Consider the following 17,209-nt stretch of genomic DNA (forward strand, 5'->3'; position numbering starts at 1 on the left):
GCGCGTCCGGCCGGGACAGGGCGGGGAGGAGCGGGAGGAGCGGGAGCCGCAGCAGGAGCCGCTGCCATGGTGCTGTCGCTCGTGCGCCGCGCGCTCCTGGCGGGCCGCCGGCGGCTGCCCCGTCCCGCCGCCTCTCCCCGCTTTCCCTCCCGCCCTCTGCGGGGCCACCCCGCTGAGCCCTTCTCTCCCCTCCTCTCCCCTCCTCTCCCCACAGCTCCGGCGGCCGCGGCGCGGCTCTGCTCGGGCGTGGGGGGCGAGGCGGAGGCGGCCGGCGGAGCCGGGGCGATGCTGCGGCACCTGGCGCGCAAGCTGCGGGCCAGCGGGCCGGTCACGGTGGCCGAGTACATGCGGGAGGCGCTCACCAACCCCGGGCAGGTGCGGCGGGGCCGGGCCGGGGCGGGGGGGCTGTGCCTCGGCCCCCGCTCACCGCGGCCCCTGTGCCGCTTCCCCCTCGCAGGGTTACTACACGCGGCGCGGCGGCGTCGGAGAGAGCGGGGACTTCATCACCTCGCCTGAAATAAGCCAGGTGTTTGGAGAGGTAACGCTGCTCCTCGCGTCCTTAGTTACTTGTTGTACTTCAACCACGCGGGCCTGGCTGGAATCCTGATGGACAACAAGCCATCCATGAGCCAGCAGTGAGCCCTTGTGGCCAAGAAGGCCAATGGAATCCTGGGGTGCATTAGGAAGGGCAGTGCCAGCAGGTCAAGGGAGCTGATCCTGCCCCTCTGCCCAGCCCTGGTGAGGCTCATCTGCACTGCTGAGTCCAGTCCTGGCTCCTCAGGACAAGAGAGACATGGAGCCCCTGGAGTGGCTCCAGTGCAGGGTAACAAAGATGATTGAGGCTCTGGAGCATCTCTCTAATGAGGAAAGGCTGAGGGAGCTGGGCCTGTTCAGCCTGGAGAAGAGGCACTGAGAGGGGACCTCATCAATGTCTGTGAGCATCTGAAGGGAGGTGCCAGGGGGATGGAGCCAGGCTCTGCTCCGTGGTGCCAAGCAATAGGACAGGAGGCAATGGGCAGAAACTGATGCACAGGAAGTTCCACCTGAACATGAAGAAGAACTTTACTGTGCACTGGCACTTAGATTGCCCAGAGAGGTTGTGGAGTTTCCCTCACTGGAGACATTCAGGAACCATCTGCACACAATCCTGTGCCACGTGCTCTAGGATGACCTACTTGAACAGGGAGGGTGGTCCAGGTGGCCCAATGTGGTCCCTTCCAATTTCCATCCCAACTGATTTTCAAGCCAATGTTCAGATAGCTTATCAATGTCAAAATACTGGAGTAGCAGTGATAAGGTTCAAGTTATTTCCCAAGAGAAAAATTGGTTTTGAGGGAGGAAACGGGGTTTTGTTTTTCTGAAAGTCCTTTGTCTGAAACACCATCTGTGCTTAGTAACACTTTACTGTAATACAGAACCTGCTTATAAATAAAAAGAGTTATGGTCATTTTCCAGTGTGAAAACTCTCCTCAAAAATAATCTCCAGAGTTTGGTCTGGCTCACTCTGGTTTGTGTATTATTTCCAGAAGGGAAGATTGGCTAAATCCTGTTCTCAGTGATGCTTTGGTAAATGCATTGTCAGGAAGAACACTTGTACAAAGGCACCTGGGCAGTGACTTGCACTTAGGTGAAAGTTCTTGCTCCAGCCAGAACAGACTCCTTGCATTTACTGATGGAGAGTTGCTTCTGCTGGGCTGACAGCAATCAACCACCAATGTTAACACTTAAAGACAAGAATATGATGTTACATACCATAATTCTTCTTAACTTTTAAATATCAACACCGAATGTTACTGTGTTATCTCAGTTATTATCAGACGAAAGGCAGGCATGATTTTCCACAAGTGCTGAAGTGATTACTGTAACCTGTGTGCTGTTTCTCACTGACAGTTAATAGGAATATGGTACATCAGTGAATGGATGGCCATGGGCAAACCGAGCACCTTCCAGCTGGTGGAGCTGGGCCCAGGGAGGGGCACCCTCACCGAGGACATACTGCGGGTAGGTGAAAACATTCCTGTTCTTTGCTTCTGGCTGTGTTCCACAGCTACAGTGAAATCTGAAGGGAACATGTTTTGCTGCCAGGGTTTACCCTTCCCTGGTCGCCAGATCACTTCAGTCAGGGTGGCAGCTCAGGCTCTGATTAGAATGGAGGAGTTTCTGGGACCAGGGCTCTCAGGTGGAAGCAGACTGGGGGCCAGCGTGTGCACACTGCACAGATATGCCTGTGACCTTCCAAACACCACTGGATAGAAGGGCAGGGCAGAAATATTCCACTGTAAATTATTTCTGTGTGGGGAAACATTATCCAAACTGAAAACCATCTAGGAAGTTGTTGCTGTGTGTTATTGAGATGGAGACCTTAGTTTAAGGAACAGAACGGGCAAGTACAATAGCACAGAATGAAACTGTGTTCATTCCTTTGGGCATTTCAGGGCCTTGTTTCTTTTGAATTAATGTTTTGTGTTCAGTCATGCCTGCATGGCTGTCTTAATTAAAATGCTGCTGATTCATAAACAGATTGCTAATGGGACTTAGCACCACATAAGAACTTTTATTCTATTTACATATGTTAATAAAAATAGTGAAATGTGGGATATCAAACACTTCTTCAAGGTGGCAGAGAAAACGGAACCATTTCTCTTCTAGTGGCAGACCTTCTACAGGTCTTAGAGTAGCTGCTACGAGTCTTCCAAATTAGCTTTTCATGTTGTTGTCCTTTATTAAGATTTATGAAGAAACTCACACTTCTACTGGAGGACCAAAATGCAATCTCTCTCACTGAGATTGTTAGTGAAAGCCAACTAAAATCTTTTACCTTGAATAGTTAATAGTGAATAGTAAATAGTGAGAAGAAAGGTTAATACTTAAACCTTTAATGTACACAGCACAAGACTGCACCTAATAGAATTCATCTGCCTTTATAGGTCTTCAAGCAGCTCTCCTCTGTTCTTAGTAAATGTGATGTCTCTGTTCATCTGGTAGAAGTGAGCCCCAAACTCAGCGAGATCCAAGCAGTGATGCTGACAGGAGGGAAGGCGCAGCCAAGCCCTGAGGATGAGTCTGCTTACATGAAAGGCATTAGCAAGACTGGAATTCCCATTTTTTGGTACAGAGACATTCAAGATGTGCCTGCAGGTAAGGAGCTTGAATGCCACATTAAAGAGATGGTGCCCTTCCTTCACTGACAGCTTTTGATAGCAGAGGGCATCTCTGCTAGCCTTCACAGTGGACAGAAAAGTTGTTATATACATATTTGTTCTTACTTGTATGAATCTGAGGCAGGATCTTGGTTCATTTTCATCACTGCTACCTATTCTGTCTACCTTCATTTGGGCATAGCTACCCAATTTCCTATATTCTTTTTCTTTTCATGGGGGATAAAAAAAAAACACTTTACTGGCTTTGCCTGAATCTTCTTTCACAAGATAGGGATCTAACATTCATGGACTGGTAGCTAGAGCTAGCTGTAGAAATGGTATCTTCAATGTGTGCAAGCTGCAAGTAATTATAATTTTTTCACAACCACATTAACTAGCTTAATTCGTTAAAAATCATAAAAATATTTTAAACTGGAAGCTGTTCTGGAAGTGTTAATAATTTAATGCATTCTTTTTTTACCTACCCACAGGTTACAGCTTTTATCTAGCACATGAGTTCTTTGATGCCCTGCCAATACATAAGTTTCAGGTATAGCAAGATTATTATTTTAATTGTGACCATCTGCTTAAACACTTTTTCTCTTTGAGGAAGAGCAGAAGTAAGGTGCCAAACTAGTCACATGCCCTGTCTCTGGTGATGAAATAATTCTAACTGAGTTGGACAAATAAGTCTTAATTCAGCTGAAAACTGTAAAATTAGTAATTATTTTTGAATGGAAAAACTTGAGGAAAGCTAAGGATTTCTTTCTGCTGAGATAACTCTCAAAGTTTTGGGTTTTTTTTTTCCTTATGCTACATTAACGCAGCTTTTAATTTCCACATGATTTTCTGCAATACTGCTAACAAAAGACTGAAGGGCTTTCACTTGAATAGTAATGAGAGCAGCAAAACAGAGGCTAGTTATGATTCAGAAGTAGCTAATTTATGATAGTCACCAGTAGAATGAAATCTTTTATTTTGATAAATTAGATGTGTCACTCTCAATAGTAGAGGCAGCAATGTTTCTTCAGGGCATCATTCATTCCTTTTAAGTATAATTAAACCTGTATTGTTGGCACTCCACCACAAGCTTTTTCTAAAGCAGTTACTGGAATAGTTTTTAATAATGTATTGTTCCTAAAACCTTTGTGAAAAAGCTTGACATATTATTTCAATGAAATGAACAAGATACTGTGGTACCTGTTGAGTGTAACCTGAGTGCTTTGGGCTTGTTGAACAGCGAACGGAGAAAGGCTGGCGTGAGGTCTTGGTTGATATTGACCCAGAAGTTCCTGACCAGCTGCGGTTTGTCCTGTCACCATCCAGGACCCCTGCAACACAAAACTTCATTCAGGTGAGGTTATGCCTCCCAGAGCTCATCCTTTCATCCTTACACCTTTATTGACTCTTTCAAGTACATTTAGTGCTTCTCAGTTACTCTGACAGCAAGAAGAGGCCTCTCAGTCTATAAATGAATAGAGCTTAAAATTTCCACCAGCATTTAGCTTTGTATGCTGTGAAACTGCAGCACAAAAATTACCACACGTATGAAACTTCACAAAATAGGAGCTTGAACACAGAAAATGCCTCAGAGAGCAAACGGAGGCAGCAAGTGTCAGGCAGAGTTCTCCACTGTGTGTGTGGCATCACCATCTCAAGAGTGGCCCTGCCCAAGCCAGGCTCTCAGTCTGCTGCAGGGTACTCAGGGCAGCTGCCTGCTCAGTGCTGGCTGGCCTTTAATGGAAAGTGGCTGTGGTTTCTTCCTGAAGTGCACTGGATACCCAAAGCCACAAAATTAAGTACTGGAGATTAAACAGAGCTACAGAGTCTCACACAGGAAGGCCTCTCGGAAGGGTGTGCACAGCTGAAGCGCTATTTTCCTTAAGTACTACAGTAAGAAGTTGTTACCTGATACAGATATTCTTGGTAGAAAAATTTGCATTTGACTAGAGGTTATTGAAGAGAGAACTGAAATACAGCACTCAGAAAATACTAAATGAGAATGAGTGGTAGCAAAAACTAGCTCAAGCCAGTGTAGGTAGCCTAGAATGCACCTCCTGTACCTGCGTGTCCCAGCAGAGCAACAGCCCCAAGACACCAGGTGTGAGGGATACTTGCCTTGTGCTTGTCTGCTAATACAGGTGTTCTGGTCTTTGAACTCTGCACTAGCCAGAAGAAACAAGAGACCACGTGGAAGTGTGTCCTGAGGCTGGTGTCATTGTGCAGAGGCTGGCCTCTCGGATAGAGAAGGATGGTGGGGCTGCTCTGGTTGCAGATTACGGCCACGACGGAACCAAAACTGACACTTTCCGGGTAAGGCATTTGCCCTACAGCAATAAGCCAAAAGATTCTGTTATCTTTGATCATTAGGTTCTTGTAAGATAAAGTTCCTAGTGGGCATAACAGCAAAAACTGCATAGAACTGAGTAACTCCTGTTTAATCAGTACCCAGAAGGGTTTCTGTCAGATGGAAAGGCTAATCTGAGCTCTTGCTACATTTATCTCTAATTTTCCATGTATAATTTGCTATTGTCACCACTCAAAGGCACAGCTTAATTTTGCTGTCCCCAGCTATGATGGGCTACAGCTGGGTGTAATCTTCCCATTTCATTTTCAGGGTTTCCGGAATCACAAACTTCACGATGTGCTGAGTGCTCCAGGTACAGCAGACCTGACAGCAGATGTTGACTTCAGCTACCTTCGAAAGATGGCACAGGGAAAAACAGCTACGTTAGGCCCTATAAAACAGAGGGAGTTTTTAAAGAACATGGGCATTGACCTCCGACTGCAGGTACAAGAGTGTTCACAGCTGCAGAACTCTCCCAGTCCACAGGCAATACTCTTAAGCAGCACAAGAGCTCTAGTAAAAAATCTTGGGTTTTAAAATGAAGTTGTTCAAAATAGCATGGAGGGGTGAGATCAGAACATTGTGTCTGCTAGATGTAAGTTACTCCAGATCCCTGAAAGTAAACTGATCATTTAATATTTAGGAGCACTTAATGCAAAACTTGCATCGGTGTATGGGCTGTGGTCATCTCCAGTGATCTCACCAGTTCCACCAACCATCACAGCACTGTTAAGTGAAAAGGATGCAAGAAGGGATTGCAGGTATGCAAGAATTTATAGGAATGCAGGAGGGGCTCTAACCTGCCTTTTTTTTTAAATCAGGTGCTCTTGCAGAATTCAGGTGACACAGCAACTCGTGAGCAGTTACTTCACAGCTATGATATGCTGATGAATCCTGAGAAGATGGGGGACTGTTTTAATTTCTTTGCCCTGCTGCCTCACCACAGACTTGTACATCCTGACAAGAAAGATAAGCCAGAATCAAAGTCTCCCCCCCTACCACCTGTTGCTGGATTTAATGAACTGTTACTAAAGTAATTTCAAATACTATCACAAAATGCATGATGGCTGTTTCAGAATAAGTCTGGTGCAGCACACCAAACCTCTGGACTGACCTACTCAAAGCAGTATGAGTGGAAATAAAAGACTACACATACAGAAGCCAGAACACACAGAGCAGAGAATGAACAGTGGTTTGGGGTTCTTATGAAAGAACAGATTGAAATATTTACTAGTTGAATCAAAACTTGTCAGTAACAAACATGCACTAAGGATACTTTAAATGTATTCAAGCTTTGGTACTTGAATAAAATCAAGATGCCTTGACGTCTCTGAAGATATTTTTTATAAAGAGAATAGTGACAGGATGCATGTAAAAGGAGTTCCTGCTGGCTGAATTTCCACAGCAGGACATATTTAATAAAACCACAAACAAGAAAATATAGAACCATTTACTCCCAAGAACATTTGATAGGAGAGATAATTCATGTAAATAAAAAGAATGAGACTGATAGGGAAATAAATTTTATTTTCAAGCTTACCAGAGGATATTTACAAACAACGGGGTGTATAAAAATATAAAAGTACTTGACAGTGTCATTTTGAGGCTATAAATTTTACATGAGCTTTTTTCTAGCATCACCATAGCACTATTGCTTGAATGAATGCAACTTAATTCATCTAGGGGTAAGGGTATTAAACACTGTAACCTACTGCTGTCAAAGTCTGCAGTAAAGGTAGAGAAAAGGGAATAAAAAACTCAGCTATTTTTACTACTCTAGGAATTTTACTCATGATGTAAGCCTGATTTTTTTTGGTTTCCTGACTACTAGCTGCTTGTGGCTTCTCTTGTCTGGCTCCATAAGTCTGCATATGATCAGGCAATCTCCTCCAAAGGCCAACAGCATTATTTTTATTTTAATACAACTTGAAGAATAAATAGTTCATATAATATTTTGAAGCAGAGCAGACTTCATGGGGAGAGACAAAAGCCAGGCCTTCTACTTCATTATTGTCCCCTCCTTCCTCTATTGCTGTTGTGCTTTTTCAAGTGACCAAGCTGCTTTATTTCCTTTGTTACAACAACACAAACAACAAACCCACAGGTAACCTGAAGTAACAGCTCAAGTAAAAAATCTGAAGTTTAAAACCAAACTGTATCTGCATATTACTGTTAGGATGGAATACAGCAATGGCTTCACTGAAATTTGGTCACTTGAGCACTGCAAGTTTTTCAACAGCACTGCTTTCCTTGCCAAGAGCAGAAAAATACCAAACTACCAATGTCAGAGGTGATGCTCTGCTTGCAGAGGAAAAGCAGTGCCTCTGTGAACAATCAGTCCTGAAACCCTCTCTAAACAAGGGTTAAGAATCCAGAGCTCAGCCTTTGCCAACACAGACACCTACAAAATGCAGTGGCAGATAGATAAAGGGCAATGGGAAAGACAGAGTGAGTTACAGACCCAGATCTACCTGTGGGCACATCCTTCTGCAGCTGCCACTGACCACTTCAGGTCACTGCTACTGCAAGCAGCTGCCATCTCTGAACTAACCATGTAACATTTTAGGTATATCTAACAACTTATAAATCTGCTCACCTGTTTCCTTACCTGAATAAAAACAGTAGAAAACAATACTTATCTACACACAAACAAATAAAGAAATATCTTTGTAGGAGAGAGGAGATACCCCAAAGCCTCTCACTGCCTTTGCAGTTCAAGCCTGTATCAGTATTTTAGAAATATTTCCAACTAAGCTCCAGTTAAGCAGCTTGGCACATCAGGGATGCATGCAGCCATCTAGCACCCTCCAGGAGCACAACACTGTTACCCACAAAAAAAAAAAGATTTCACCCTTTTCATTTTTTAAAATAAGACCAAAAAACCTCTTCCATTTGCATTTAGTATTACAGCCTCAAACTTCTTTGAAATACCATTAAGTTGAACTGTCCAAGGGAATAATTTCCAAAGAATACTGCTGCTTCCCCTCTACTGTGCCACAAGTCCAATTAGTGGTTGGGAATCCTTCAGTTGAGGCATGCGCACAGAAAAAACTGAGTTAGGAGTTGCTTTTGGACTCTTCATTCAGCTCAAACAGTTCTGAGCACAGTAAAGAGGATGGGAGGGGCTGCAGGTTAAGGTGGGAAGGCAAAGTCCTTTCTCCTACAATCCAGCTGCCCTGGCAGAAGCAACAGCTGATGTGCTGTCCACTGTTACTTCTAGGTTTTGAGCAGAGTTAACATAACAAGCTAGCAGGCTACAAACTACTCCTGATGTAAGTCCAGGGAACCTTAAAAAATTAGAAAAATATTAGAAGAATTTAAAAATCTTATTACTCAAAACAACAGAAGAAAGCTGCATGTATTTTTCCCTATTTTTCCACATCCTTCTGCTAGAAGCTGGTCTTCCAGAGTGAAAGGATATGCTACATCAAGTCTTGAGTGCCCTCTGCATTATTTGTGTAGTTTTAAGGCAAAATGCCTTTGGTGTGTATCAATGACGTGCCAGCCTTGCACAGCAGCGCACTGTTGTGGCTTATTGCTTTTTTTAACAGACAAAATAAAAGCCTAGCACAACTTTGGTTGTCATCTCTTCAGAATGTCAGCCAGCATTTCAAGAGGAATGTAAGAAGTTATGGGGTTATCTTTTTTTTTTTTGGTTGCTCTCTGTAAAAAGTTCAATTAGGGCCAAGACACATATTTAACTGTCTAAACAGCAGCAAATTATTCCTTCATCTAAGAAGCTGTATTCAACTAAACCACCATGTTTTGCTTTAGCCAAGGTATTCTGATTTCTTCATAGAGTCTCTTCACCATCCACAGTCTGAGAAATGGGAGATGTATCTAAGTAACAGAAAACAGTCCTCTATGGCCTAGTAAATAGGGATTAGAAAACTATTACAAAACTCTTACTGCGTAGGCTATGAAAAAACAAAACCCCTTGAAAAACAAACCATTCAGTCTGTACACACTACACCTCAGTAATGGCTTTGTAGCCACCCAGCTCGGTGAAATGCTACCCAACAGGGCTCTGTATCCCACTGTTCAGTAACTTCTCTGAGTTAAAGTCAGGGATGGAGAAAAGTTTGCAGACAGCAGTCTATTCCCATGGCAATGGAGGATCCTCTGGGGCTTTACACACCAAACTATGTGTATGGCATTTGGAAAGAGCAATAGCTGTTCCACTTAGCTTCTGCCTGGAGTATCTTTCTTTGCTGCAATTTAGCATAATAAACAAATCAAGGGTCTTCTTCCATGTCATCTGGATTGGGAGCCATAATGAAGTGCTGGGGGTACTCGAGGTTGTGCTCGTAAGCGTGTTCTTTCCAGCGTGCATCGTCGCTCTCATGGGTAATGTAGCGCTCTCCAATGCGTGTTTCAAATTCTCTGAGGTCAAGCCAAGTCTGATAATCCTAAGGAGTAAAAGAGATTTAAGGAAGCAGTTTTAAGAAACAGCAGCACTACATTCCCACAGATAAATTCTGCAGTTTGTGTCCATTTTTAGTGTAAATAGCCACGAGATACAACCAACAAGATCTGTTTAAAAAAAAAAAAGCCCCAACATTATCCACAAAGAATAGTTCAAAATTAAATAGGCTAGTATCTAAGGTCGTCAAAGCAGCAGAGAAACTCCATTCCAAACAAATCTTTTCTAAAGGGACTACAAGTTGTGGCACACACCAGGCCATGTGTCCACTTCAGCACTGAACAAATAATGTTTGGCTCCACGCTGACATCACAGGGCTCCATGCACTCATCACTGCCCATAGTCAGGGGAGAAGCCAGGAGAGTAAACCCATGTTGTTGTCAGACAGAAAGGAAAAGGTGGGAGAAACAGTAAGACAAATTTCCCTTGAGGAAAAAAGGGATTCATAGCTGGTCAGAACCCTGGAGCACATCAAATGTAAAGCTAAAACTAGAAATGCTCATGCATTCATGAATGCTTGTAAACAGAATGTGACACTTGCAGGTTTCATAAGCCTCTGAAGGATTTCAGGCAAAAAAACTATTCACCCATTATAAACATAGTGAAAAAGGCAGATGGGCTTACCTGTAACCATGGGTGACTAAGGGATTTGTCAACACTGAAACGTTTTCTCATCTTCACTTGAAGCAAATTGTTTATTAAATCAATGGCTGGCAAAGAAGAACAAAAATTATATTGTTAAAATACAAATCACCTCTGTCATCATTCACATGCTGCATTAGAAATTATTTTTTTTTATGTGTGAGTGTATCCTACACTGAATTCCTTTGTATTTAACCAAGCTCTTGAATTTTATATTTAGCTTTGCTTATGTTAAATGTGGCTACAAAATAGGTATGGAGTAAGTTCCCCCTACTTTTGACGGAAACACTAAAAGCTTTACTGTGTTGTTCGTTAATCTTTTTCCCAACTGATTTTAGTGATTTTCAGATATGCCCAAGAAGCTTGAGCATAATCCTGTGCTCCACAATAATATAGGTACTTCTACTGTTGTATACTTTTGTATAGGTCCTTCCACATCTACCTGTGTATTAACCATGTATTAACCAAACATGGTAACAACACATAACCAAAGCTGGCACTGGAGAGCTCTAGAGACCAGCTTTGTAAACTTCTAGGTTGTTCAGACCTGACACTTAAATCTCTATTTCCTAATGTACAAACTAAAATTCCAGATTCAACTTTGAACCATTTCTGTGATTATAGTTCAGATAAAATATACCAGCATTCAGCAAATACCCACACATGAATTAACTTTCCTTTGGGACTTTTGGGAAGTGTCAGATTACTCATCCCATTCATCATGCATGAAATTTGTATTTCTTGCTAAATCTCCTGACTCCCCTGCCCTGAAAATTATCTAAAGCATTGTATTCCACAATTTATATTTCACAAATATATTTACCTTATATTTATCTACTTTGGCATAGTCTACTAAACTCAAACTATCAATAATTTTCACACTCCTTCCTAAATGAACCTTGATGTTTAAGCATTTGAAAACATTACCCCCATACACAAACATTCTAATAGAGAAAATTAATTTCTTTACCTTCACTAGAAATTTCCTTCCAAGGATTTGGTGGGTACATAAATGCTGCATTTTGAATCTGATCATTGATATCCTCATCTTCATTAAATGGGAATGTGCCACTGAGGCTCACGTAGACGATAACTCCCACTGACCACATGTCCAGGGAGCGGTTGTAGCCTTTGCTCCGGAGCACCTCAGGGGCCAGGTACGCGGGAGTGCCCACCACAGAGCGCCGGAAGGACTTCTCACCAATGATGCGTGCAAAGCCAAAGTCACACAGCTTCACCTGCAACAGCAGCACATTTCAAACTCAGAAATCTCTGCCTGACTTCACACCCTTTCTGCCATCCCTTAAACATTGTATGCATGCAAACAGAACAAAACCCCATGGAAACCAGTCCATTAAGGTTTTAGGTTGCTGAGTTTGCAGCACACAGATCAGCCGCGCTTCGGATCAAGAGCTGAACTGGCTCTGCACAGACTCGGGTCTGAGGCAGTTTGTGTATTACATGGCCACAGGTGTGCAAATAAGGATGAAGTATCTTGATTCCAAACCCAGCTCGTTTTCAGAAGTGAATCCTCACTCTCAAAAGGCACAGAACCTAAGTTAAAAACACACACGAATCCCAGCCAAATCACATTCCTCTTAATCATATTCCTGAAGTTTCAGCTACACGGAAATCCAACAATGAGTTTTAGCTGGAACTCAGAGCCAGCCAGCCCTTGATAGAACATCCCAGTAAAATGCATTAACAGCTGGCACATGCACTGATGCTCAAATCTTCATGATCCTATGACAGTTCCTCAACTTGAACACAGCAGGCACTTATGGAGATAAAACAATCCAGACCAAGCTCAACATGTAACCCCAAGTCAATAAGCCCTCCTCAGAGTATAAGAGCAATGCACTAAAGGCACTTAGTGAGACAAGGGAAAAAAAAAAAAGATGAATACAATACATGCAGTAGATGACTACAATACATTCAAGTAATTCTAGAAGTCAGTTTAAAATCCCACAAGAGGTTGCTTTTTAAGCAGCAGTGTCGATATTGCTTTAAAAAACCCTGATGAACAGTAATGAAAAGTATTGTTTAATCTTCACTCACTTGAGGGAATGGTTCTGCTGATGCTAGTAGTACATTTTCTGGTTTTAAATCACAGTGCACAATATTCTTGAAGTGTAAATTCCTCAAAGCAACAAGTATCTACAAAACAAAAGAATGCTTTCAGAATATATCAAGCAGATCAGAAGTGTCAAGAGACACACAGACTAACCAATACAGCAATTTCTATCAACAGAGTCCTCAAGAACTAACCCATATAGACTGTGCAAGTACTGTTTTTCCAGCTTACCAATACTTGAAAACAAGGGGGTTTATTTTCCCCAACCCTTTCCCCCCCATCTCCTCCTCTGTCTTTTTGAATGCTTACTGTTTTGACATTCATATTTAGATATCCATAATGTTATGTCTTGGGAAAGAAGGGCCAAAAAAATTAACACAATAAACATTCAATGTTCTTTTCTTGCTTATTCAGCTTTCATGAAATCTGTAGCTCTCTATGCTGTCTCTTTTAAATAACAATACAGAAAACCCCTTCTCCAAATTCTCATCTTATAATTACAAAACCCAAATAAGCCTTTCCTCTCAAAGCAGAGGAACTGACTGCTCACCTGAGTGACCATGAACTTAGTTATTCGTTCTGGAAGTCGACTTTTCTCACTGGAAAGAATCATCTCTAGCATATCCCCATGCAGCTTTTCCATCACAACAAAGACTCGTTCTGGGGTTTCAAACATACATTCCAGGTTCACAATCCCAGGGTGGTGCAAATTCTAAAACAAAGTAGCATAGGTACAACACTAAAATAAAACAGTATGAAATATCCTGAATTACACAGAAATGCTGACCACAAATAAAAAAAAAGAACCAAACAGTTAAATAGATACAGGTGAAAAAAACCATCTGAGGAAAGAAACTAGCTTGAAACAAATGTCAACCCATGAAACATGCCAACAACTAAGGATAACTTGTTTAATACAACTTAGCTCAAATCATTAATTTTACAGTTGATGCATGTTCTGTACTCAAGTTACTGAGTATAAGAATAATACTCAAAGAGGAGCTAGTAGTGGAAAACAGCAGAAAATAATATTGAGGGAGTCAACATGGAGCCAAAGTACATGGCTTCAGTGGGATCCCCTACAGCAGGGTAGATATCACCCCCAAGTTATCAACTCGACCAAGTAGTCAGGAGTTCCTGCTTTTATAAGACTCCCTCTTCCAAAAGTACTCAGAAATCACAGATGTAAATTTAAAAATCAATTCAGAACACTTAGACATACTACAAAATCTCATTAATGGTCTATTTAAGACAAAACTCCAACATGATTCCAAAACGCTTTTATACCTGGAGAATGGCTACTTCATTACGAAGCTGACTTTCCTGTTTAGTTGGAAACCTCATCTTGTCAATGACTTTGATAGCCACATCTCTTCCAGTCTTCCTATGTTTTCCTAAACAGAAAGTGTCAGCCATCAAGAGGTAGAAGCAATTCATAGCTATTAAACATTACAGCAGAAATTCCTTTATGGGGAAACCAGTATATTCTGTCAGGTGTACAATATTACCATATTTATATTTAGAATTGCAAATGGTATATGAGTAAAAGAAGTTATCAACCTCCACAGGAATTCTGTAGTTTAAACTTAAACCAGTTACCACACTCTGCTGTCAGGTACACACACACTGACATTAGATGTATTGGGTGAAGTTTTTGCTTGTGCAAGGGACTTGCACATGAGCAAGTAATAACAACTCCACAGAATATTGCCTCTCCTGCAAAATCAACAACAATTCAAGGCCAAAGTGAAAACAGATCTACACACCCACTGTAGTGGTTTCATACTTTCATGGGCTCCACATGGACAGGAAATTACACACCTAATACTCTTTGGGAACATGAGAGCAATTAGGTACCCCAAAGAACAGCAACACATTTAACACCCAAGGCAGTCTGCTGTGATCAAAAAGCTCCAAAAGGCCATGGTAAGAAAAACACCATGCTGACAGCAGCACATATTATTCCTTGCTGCAACCTGCATCAGCTCCACGAGAAGCATTCTGCAATACACAGCTAGGCTGTGTCCAGGGCTAAGTGAGCAGCTGTTCATGCTTCCCCAGCTTCTTCACAGCTGCACAACTGGTTTCTTTCAGTCACATTAGAGAGGTCAATGGGATCACACACTGCAAGGCCTTGGAAATCTGAGACATTTAGTACTAAACTATGACAGAACAGTAAGTTTGCACCAAAGAAAAGCATCGTTATGCACTCAGTGAAGGGTTTGGAAGCCATTTTAGGAGAAGGGACGACGCACACAGCTACAGTGCAAGTGGCACAGAAGGTTCTACCAGCACTGCTGTGGGGAGCCCAGCCACACCTCAGCAGCCAGCCAGCCTCTCCTGGTGCTCCCTGGTCAGCATCGGGGCCAGGGCTTAGGCAGGGCACTGGAACTGCTCCAAGGCTGCTCTGTCTATCAACTACTGCACCTGCCTTTAACATCATCATGAATAAAGAGCTTATCTCCACCAGATAAAGGAAATTATATTGAAATGTAGCACAAATACAATCAATTACAAACTAGATGCAAAACACAGAAGGCAAATGCTAGATTGCTAAAGAATGTAAAGCAAACCAATCCATCTAACAAAACACCTAACTATATAAGCTGGACTACAGCTAAAACTTGCCCATGAAGAGTAACAGACAAGCAGCTTGAAAATTGCTTTTGTTAAACAAAACACAGCCAGCCAGTTTTCAGTGCAAGTTTTACATCAGCAACAAAACATCAAGAGTAGTTTTTTCTGTCTCCCTTTTTTCAAATCTTTCAAACTAATCAAAGTTTGAAAGGAAAAGCAGAGGGAAACTGTTCTCACTGACACAGGGGATTGGATATTTATATCCTATAACTTTTGATTTGCAATTTTGAAAATGTTTGTCAAGAATAGGGGACACAAAAAATGCAACAAAAAATAAAAACTCAATCCAAACCCCACAACAATGAAAGCAACTTAATTTTTCCATTACTTGTTACCATTATTTTAGTATGACTACACAGGTGCAGATAAGCCAATATCAGAAGTTACCAGATCTAGCCTCTCCAAATACTAGCAGCAATTAAGCAGTGTGTAGAGCCAGAAAAACCATAGTCTTTTATACTGTCTTCTCATACTCTTTCAGCTTGTGATTTTATATTAAGAAGTAAGCATATCCAATATATTTTAAGCCCTTATTCAGTAAAAAAAAAAAAAAAAAATCAATGAAAGCTTTTGTAAGTGTTTACTACACTTACAAGCACTTGTGAGCATTGAATCATGTAAAACACCAAGCTGAGATTTATCTATAAGGCAATTTAGGACAAATTAAGCCCAATCATTAAAATAAGTGTCTGCATTTGTTAATTTCTATTCATAAGACAGGGAGGATATTTTGATTCACACTACGCTTTAAGAAATGCAGAGGGGGCAAAAAACCTGATCTCTTTCAAGAGTGATGTAAAACCAGACCAAACTGTATTTCCACCAAGCAGTTTAGAAGTAATAAAGTAGCTAACTACACAATTGGCAGACAGAAAAATCAAAGCCACAACACTTCCTGATTAGAAAGAAAATGTGACAGAAGCAGAAAGATTACCACTTGTAAATCATTACTTATGACTTTTTCTTTCTTTCCAGATTTATGGTCTGTGGTTTTCTCAACACTTGAGATATAACACGAGATTAAAAAAAAAAAAGAGATACAGAAACAGAGTTCATATGCATTTCTAGTATTTCTTCTTTTTTTGTAAAGACATACTAAAAGCAAGTTATATGCTGCAACAGAAGGTTTTAAAAACTAGGTGATAATACTAGACTTGAAACCTAGGGCTAACACGCTTGGCAAAGAATACCTCTCTACTTTACCCTGCTGACAGAAATTTGTTTGCATCAAGTATGTCAATAACATGTTTGCATCCATACTGTCAAACCATAAACTATGTGTTTTTCTAATTGCTTTTGGCCACATCTCTAAGGTGTAATTCAAAACAGGTATAACTGACAGCAAATATATGACTTCTAATGCTGTAAAGCAGAGTGTTAGAAATTGCAATTTAAAAAAATCATAAAACATGGCCAAATTGGATTGCTTTGTATTTAACTGTGGCCAAAAAAGAAATGCATATTCTAAACTGATTAGGATGCCAATGCAAAACTGTAAAGGCAAGAATTTAATTGTAAGAAATACTGTATATAGAGCTGCAGAGCTACGCAGCAAAGTAATCCAAACACAAATTTTAACAAGATTAACTTCACCTAGACATTCTAGATACAGCTAAGTAAAAGTGAAAAGGATAATTTATCAAGCAGACATTCTACCTTAATAAATGCATAATGGAACATAATGCAATTTACCTCCATATACAATACCAAACTGACCAGAACCCAGCACTTCATCAGCAAATATTTGGTACACAGAGCTGATATCCTAATGCATGAAAAAAAAAGAAATCACAAATATCAGGAGTCATTAAAATATTCAGGACCACATTAGGTATTACTGGCTAGGCTATAATTATATCTGGCATTAATCAAAATCTGTAAAAGGTACCATCATTACACTGAGCAGTGGGAAAACACAACAAACTTTTCCTGAAGAGGATCCACTG

At 41.3% G+C, this 17,209-nt stretch overlaps 2 protein-coding genes across 3 annotated transcripts in view; one reads left to right on the forward strand and one right to left on the reverse strand.

Annotated features, from left to right (window-relative positions):
* The first annotated feature begins 8 nt into the window (after positions 1-8).
* Positions 9-6,812, forward strand: NDUFAF7 (NADH:ubiquinone oxidoreductase complex assembly factor 7). The gene is made up of 9 exons (XM_077175740.1): positions 9-375; positions 458-538; positions 1,891-2,001; positions 2,928-3,138; positions 3,632-3,690; positions 4,381-4,494; positions 5,310-5,453; positions 5,758-5,931; positions 6,309-6,812. The coding sequence occupies exons 1-9, from the start codon at positions 67-69 to the stop codon at positions 6,522-6,524; spliced, it is 1,419 nt and encodes a 472-aa protein (XP_077031855.1). The 5' UTR covers positions 9-66; the 3' UTR covers positions 6,525-6,812.
* Positions 6,813-6,994: 182 nt separating this feature from the next.
* Positions 6,995-17,209, reverse strand: part of PRKD3 (protein kinase D3) — a 43,724-nt gene continuing 33,509 nt past the window's right edge. For both annotated transcript variants that reach the window (XM_054629760.2, XM_077175739.1), the window contains exons 13-19: positions 16,956-17,028; positions 13,914-14,020; positions 13,177-13,338; positions 12,611-12,709; positions 11,523-11,790; positions 10,535-10,620; positions 6,995-9,896 (exon numbers count right to left, since the gene is read on the reverse strand). In XM_054629760.2, coding sequence (XP_054485735.2) covers positions 9,723-9,896; positions 10,535-10,620; positions 11,523-11,790; positions 12,611-12,709; positions 13,177-13,338; positions 13,914-14,020; positions 16,956-17,028 — 969 coding nt within the window. In that variant the 3' untranslated portion in view covers positions 6,995-9,722. The remainder of the gene's footprint in view (positions 9,897-10,534; positions 10,621-11,522; positions 11,791-12,610; positions 12,710-13,176; positions 13,339-13,913; positions 14,021-16,955; positions 17,029-17,209) is intronic.

The sequence above is a fragment of the Agelaius phoeniceus genome, chromosome 3, assembly GCF_051311805.1.
Source record: "Agelaius phoeniceus isolate bAgePho1 chromosome 3, bAgePho1.hap1, whole genome shotgun sequence".
NCBI lineage: Eukaryota > Metazoa > Chordata > Aves > Passeriformes > Icteridae > Agelaius > Agelaius phoeniceus.

Excerpts from the sequence above, each read along its gene's own strand:
- NDUFAF7 (XM_077175740.1), top strand. The coding sequence starts at position 67 with ATGGTGCTGTCGCTCGTGCGCCGCGCGCTCCTGGCGGGCCGCCGGCGG. Across the intron at positions 376-457 it reads CGCTCACCAACCCCGGGCAG|GGTTACTACACGCGGCGCGG; the intron begins GTGCGGCGGGGC and ends TCCCCCTCGCAG. Across the intron at positions 3,139-3,631 it reads CATTCAAGATGTGCCTGCAG|GTTACAGCTTTTATCTAGCA; the intron begins GTAAGGAGCTTG and ends ACCTACCCACAG.